The 6000-nt window shown below is 53.6% G+C and overlaps 1 protein-coding gene and 1 pseudogene across 1 annotated transcript; both read left to right on the forward strand.

The window, feature by feature from the left end:
- The first annotated feature begins 1249 nt into the window (after positions 1–1249).
- Positions 1250–2184, forward strand: LOC136499628 (uncharacterized; annotated as a pseudogene).
- Positions 2185–3346: 1162 nt separating this feature from the next.
- LOC136502217 (subtilisin-like protease SBT4.2) lies at positions 3347–4790 on the forward strand. The gene has a single exon (XM_066497679.1). The coding sequence runs from the start codon at positions 3375–3377 to the stop codon at positions 4086–4088; it is 714 nt and encodes a 237-aa protein (XP_066353776.1). The 5' UTR covers positions 3347–3374; the 3' UTR covers positions 4089–4790.
- Positions 4791–6000: the final 1210 nt, after the last annotated feature.

The following is a 6000-nucleotide window of genomic DNA, read 5'->3' on the forward strand; positions in this document are numbered from 1 at the left end:
ACCTTCTGCTTGTGGTCGTCGAGCTTGCTGAGATGCGGGCGCAGGTGCTTGATGTATGTGACGCTCCTGAACACTTTGAAGAAGTGCACGAGTGGCTTCTTCCTGTACCACGCCTGGTACGGGGTCATCCCGTCGAGCGCGCTGGTGGGCGCCCGGTTGAGGAGGAACACGGTGGTGTGCACCGCCTCGCCCCAGAAGTGGCCCGGCATGCCCCGCGCGCGCAAGATGCTCCTCGCCATCACCACGACCATCTGGTTTTGACGTTCCACCACGTCGTTCTGCTGTGGCGCGTATGGGGCCGAGTGGTGACGCTGGGCGCCCTCTCCTGCATAGTACTCACCGAACTCAACTGAGGTGAACTCACCACCGTTGTCGGTGCGGAGCACCTTCAATTTCTTGTCGGTTTCGCGCTCAACGCGTGCTTGGAACATCATGATCGCCGCCGGTGCATCCGCCTTTGAGCGCAAATGAGTGAGCCACATATAGCGGCTCATGTCATCAACGAGCAACAAGAAGTAGGCGTTACCGGCCGGTGCTGATGGTGAGATCGGGCTGCATAGGTCACCATGGACCAGTTCAATCTCCTCCTGAGCCTGGTACTTGGTGGCCTTGGGGAATGGCATCCTCTTCTGCTTTGCTAGGATGTGGTCCTCGCAGACTTGATCTACGTGGTCGATGGCCGGTAGTCCTCACACCATGTCCGCACGCCCCGAGCTTGCGCAGCGCCTGGAAGTTGAGGTGACCATACCGCTCATGCCAGCGCCACGCCACGTCACTGACACGCGCGGTGAGGCACACCAGAGCGGCAATGTTCATGTCGAGGAAGTAGAGCCGGCTCGGTGATCGGTGCACCTTCGCCAGCAGTTTCCGCTCTAGGTCGAAGAGGCGCAGTATGCCAGACTCGATGTCGACCTTGAACCCATCCTCATCCATCTAGCCAAGACCGATGATGTTCGTGGTGAGGCGTGGGATGTAGTAGACCCCATCTAGTCGACGGTGTTCATCGAACTTGCAGGCGAAGAGCACAGTGCCCTTGCCCTGGATGTCGACCACCGATCCGTCCCCGAACTTGACAGTGCCAGTGACGCCGGTGTTCAGCTCGGCGAAGATAGTGCGTGTACCTGTCATGTGGTTCATGGCCCCGATGTCTAGTACCTAGCGGCGAGACACCACGGCCTCCTTCTCTTCCTCACTGAGGTGGAGGAGCACCTTCGGTTCAACGAGGTGGACACGCGCCTGTGGCTCAACGATGGGCGGCGGCGACCTAGGGTGGCAGCATGATACGGACGACGCAATTATCTCGACATCCGCGGCGATGTACATCAGCGCGTGCTCGTGCTCCTCAGCCTGCGCGACATGTGTCGCGCCCTTCTTCTTACCACGGCAATCCTTGGCCCAATGGCTGGACTTGCCACAGTTATTGCAGAGGGTACCGGGTGGTGGCCTCCCGCCACCGGCGTTCCCGGCGCCTGCATTCTGGCCATCACGGCTGTCACGCATCGAGGATCCCGCACCGCCGCGACCGCGTCCGCGCCCTCAGCGCTTCCCGCGGCTGCTGGGGCCACCGCTGCCACCAGAGTTCTCCTACTCACGGCACGCTTTGCGGCGGGCCTCCCAGTCCTCCTCGTAGAGCATCAGGCGCCCCATGGCGTCCGTGACCTCCTTGGGCTTGGCGCGCTCCTCGAACACGCGCAGCCGTCTGAACACCTCCTCGATGGTGACCTTGTTCAGGTCAAGAAACATCTCGAGGGAGATGACGGCTTGGTTCAGCCTTTCAGGGACCACCTGCAGCAATTTCTTCACTACCTCAGCGTCGGTGATGTTGTCGCCGAGGGAGCGGAGGTTGGTGGCGAGCGCGGTGATGCGGATGTCGAACTCGTTGACGCTCTCCCCTTCCTTGAAGGAGAGGTTACCGAATTCCCGGCGGAGCTGCTGCGCGCTGGTGTCGCGCGCGCGTTCGTCGCCGATCCACAAGTTCTTGACCGCGTCCCACGGCTCTTTCACCGTGTGCTTGACGGCGAGGGTGCTCCAGAGCTCGGAGGGTACCGAGCGCAGGAGTCCGGCCATCGCCTGTCGGTCGTCGTGGTACTCATCTTCGTCGGTGTCCGCGGCGATGCCATGGTGGACGACGTCCTAGACTCTGAGGGTCTGGAAGTTTACCTCCATGACCAGGGCCCATTCTAGATAGTTGGTCCGGGTCAACATCGGCCACGCGACATTCGCTTGATGGTCGCTCAATGATGCGCTCGACGACGCGCGACCCAGCGTCCCGGTTGCGCGAGCGGTGACTGTGAGAGCGGCCACGGCGACGTGGCGGCGAGTTCGACGGCTGGACCTTCTTCTCGCCGGAGGCATCACCAGTCAGCAGCTTCTTGGATGGTGACTGCGACATGGCGACGTCGGGACCTGGCTCTGATACCAAATGTCAGAATTCCGAACCGGCGAGAGGGAGAAGATGATGAACACACACGAACACAGTGGACACACGATGATTTGTTGCTGCAAAGCGGCAACGTTTCTGATTGTATTGCCATGCTTAAATAAGCTATTACAAGGAAATAAGCTATTACAAGGAAACTAATCAAGATCTTTAAACACAATTACAATCAATGATCATGCGCCTAAATAGCTACCGGAAAATATGGTAAGCTAATCTAGCACACAAGGATTACAATCAACAGCTAAGGGCCTTGGTTCCTGACAAGGTCGTCATTTGCGACCTAGTCCCCGGCAGACGTGATCTGATGCACAAGACAGCCTTTGTACTTATGGGATTGAACGCTTCGACCGTTGTGTTCGTCGAACCAAAAGAGAAAGGAGATACCATTAACTTGACAACTTCGGTCCATTGAGTCCCGTAGTTCAAGTGACCCACAAGCAGGGGCGGACACACCGATGGGGCGGGGGGCTTATGCCCCCCTACCCATATCACAGCAGTGGAACCTTTGTGGAGCCCCCATAAATTTTTAGGCAAAGTTCTATAATATAGGAGGGGTTAAGATTTAAGATCGAACAGTAGTATTGTTCAGCCCCTGAAATATTTTCTGGGTCCGCCGCTGCCCACAAGCAGGGTGAGATGCTTAAGAAGTTCGCGTCAGGCGGGCCTTTACCCTATGGGCTCGTCAACTGGGGTGTCGGCACACAGCATTCCTCTCCGGCGCCTACGGGCCGTGGCCCGAGCAAGTTGATCCCCGGCATCCTCAATCCGGATGTGCTGGCGCCGGGGCTCAACATCCTCGCCGGCGTGCCCGCGAGACCAGGGATCTGGTCTTTCAAGTCGGGATCCTCCATGGCCGCGCCGCATGTCAGCGGGATCGTGGCGCTTCTGAAGAGGGCCCATCCGACGTGGAGTCCGGCCATCATGAGGTAATTCTATGCTATATAATCCCGAGATGCTAGTACGTACTTCCTATACTAATATTCGATCCTGCTGCTGCTTCGATCGATTTGCATTGCAGGTCAGCACTGATGACGACCGCCTACACCCGAGACAACAGCGGGGGGCTCATCCTGGACGAGCAGATCAGCCGGCTGGGCTCTACGCGACGGGCGCTGGCCACGTCAACGTGACCAGCGCCATGGATCCTGGGCTGGCGTTCGACATCAACAAAGAACAGTACATCGGCTACTTGTGCTCCAGCCTCGGGCAGACTGCGATGCGGGCCATTACTCGCAATTACAGCACCGGCGAGTGCTCCGATTACGCACATGTGGCCCAAGAAGAACTCAACTATCCAAGCGTCGTCGTCGACGTGCTCCCTCTCCGGCAGAATCACGTCGTGGTCAGGACGCTGACCAACCTGGTTGCTGACGGCCTGCCGGAGGTGTACAAGCTGTCGGTGGTTCTGTCCAAGATGGTGTTCGTGGACGTGGAACCCGCCGTGCTGACTTTCACGGCGCCGGGGCAGAAGCGGTCCTTCTCCATCCGAGTCGCCCCGAGGTCCGGGGTCACGCTCATCAAGGGAGCCGCCTTCGAGGGCTCCATCATCTGGTCAAGCAACCGCGGCCACGACGTCCGGAGCCCGCTGCTCGCCGTCGTCGGCCTGGACGCCCCTCCGCCGTCCACGGCATGGAAGCTGGACGACTGAATTGAAGCAAGGGAAGGGGCAGTCACCCTGCGTGCGTCTGTTTCCTGTCTGCCTGCTCTGCTAGCTAGCCCAGTCAGGGCTTAATTAAGTTGTGTGTGCTTTGTTGTCCCCGATCGAACAGAACAGGGCGCTGACCAGCAGGCATTGCTGGCGGTGTGGCGAAGAGTTGCCTAGTGCTAACTCCAACAGTTCCCCTGTTCAGCTGTTCTGATCACTTGTGGACTCTGTCATCGTCGATCGTGTTATTTAGCAAATGAACAATCAAATGGCCGCTCCTCTGAATTCTTTGTCGCCTTCAATTCTTGATAGAAACCTAGCTCTACTTGTGAAACGTCGCTTTATCTTCAACTACTACTTGTGAAACGTTTTTATCTTAATTCACTCATACCTATATCCTGTAGTAGTTGCATCACTCAAGGAAGGAAGAAATTGGCTTGTGTACAGGCTAAACTTTCCATTCCATTCGTATACGTATACGCTTCAGGCCCTTTACGGGATCAGCAACCAATGCCACAAGTTCAGTAACCTCTTCTTAGAATTTCAGTTTCAACAATAATGGGCGCATCAATTCTGGTTATGGGATGATAATTTCATTTGATTTCATCACAACTTTTGATTTTGTTTCATCGTTACCAAGTTTCAAACTGCCCTGAAGCCTCAGGGACAGGGACTGTGTGTGTGTTCACGGTGAGCTGGTGACTTCTTTGTGTCCCCCTCGTTCTGATCTAAACATGCACACAACACAGGCACACCGTAACTCAATAGTGGCATCGGACAAGAGGAAAAAACAGAGTTACTTAGCAGCAGCACTTTAGCAACGAAGGGTCGAGATTTGAAGTTGTGCAGTGAAAATTAAAACGTTCACAGCAGCGCGGTTCTAAATAACCAACCAGTGCAAGCTCATCTGTTCCATCAGTTCGTGAGACCAGCATGACCGCCGTGCCCCTGCACACCTGCAAAAAAACAGAACAGGACACATGAAGTTCAGACCTGTAGTTGTAAACAGGGCCCAAGAAAAAGCAACGACACATATACCAAAAGTAGATTATTTAGCAGTGACCACAAAATTATGTAGTTTCTTACGTTTCTTCAGGTAACCATAGGAGGACTACTCATCCATCCTAGAGGATAATCTACTAGAAACACTAGTGCCTGACAGCCTGAGCCTACTTTTTCTGAAATCGTTCATTGTTAACAACCTGAGTTTGTAAGCTTGCAAGAAGATTTAAGACACACTCCAACATCAGCATTACATCAGCTCCCCTATCGCATCACTCAAATAATAGAGGAATTACTAAGTATAAAATCAAAACTGTCAGAAAAAAATACTTACAATGAGACCAAGCTGTCTGGTTTTCCCTGATAACTTCAGTGGGTCATCTTGCTCTACGAAAGAAAATGACAAGGTTATGGATGGTTCTATTCAGCGCTGTAAAAAGAAACTTAATATTCCATCAGGATACGCAGCATACTGAGAAATGTGGCACTATGACGGATGATCTAGTTCTTTGCAGAACAAAGAATCCCATGCTCCGGCTACACTTAGCTCAGTTCTAATAAGCAATTATCTTATATCCCTAGCCAAATTTTAATTAAACAATTAGCTAGCAAATAGTAACAGCCCAAATGATTGAGATATAAAATGTGCATGTAAATTGTGTCCTAAGTCCCTAGCTCTTGCCAATTTCAATAAGCAATACCAAGTGCTATACAACAGAACCAAAGGAATCAAAAAGTACATCTTTCGGACTCAACCGCTTCATCTAGCACTAAGTTGAGTAGCTGGTCATATCCCTTTAAAGTTCCTGTCACTGGACACATGAATATGGCAGCAGGTCAGCATATAGAACAAACCTGAAAGCTACAAAAGGGTCCACACATTGAAATGAAATGAATAAAGGAGCTTATACAT

This window comes from Miscanthus floridulus, chromosome 13 (assembly GCF_019320115.1).
Source record: "Miscanthus floridulus cultivar M001 chromosome 13, ASM1932011v1, whole genome shotgun sequence".
NCBI classification, from domain to species: Eukaryota; Viridiplantae; Streptophyta; class Magnoliopsida; order Poales; family Poaceae; genus Miscanthus; species Miscanthus floridulus.

What these genes read in the sequence shown, in the direction of transcription:
- LOC136502217 (XM_066497679.1), top strand. Translation starts at nt 3,375, where the DNA reads ATGCTATATAATCCCGAGATGCTAGTACGTACTTCCTATACTAATATT.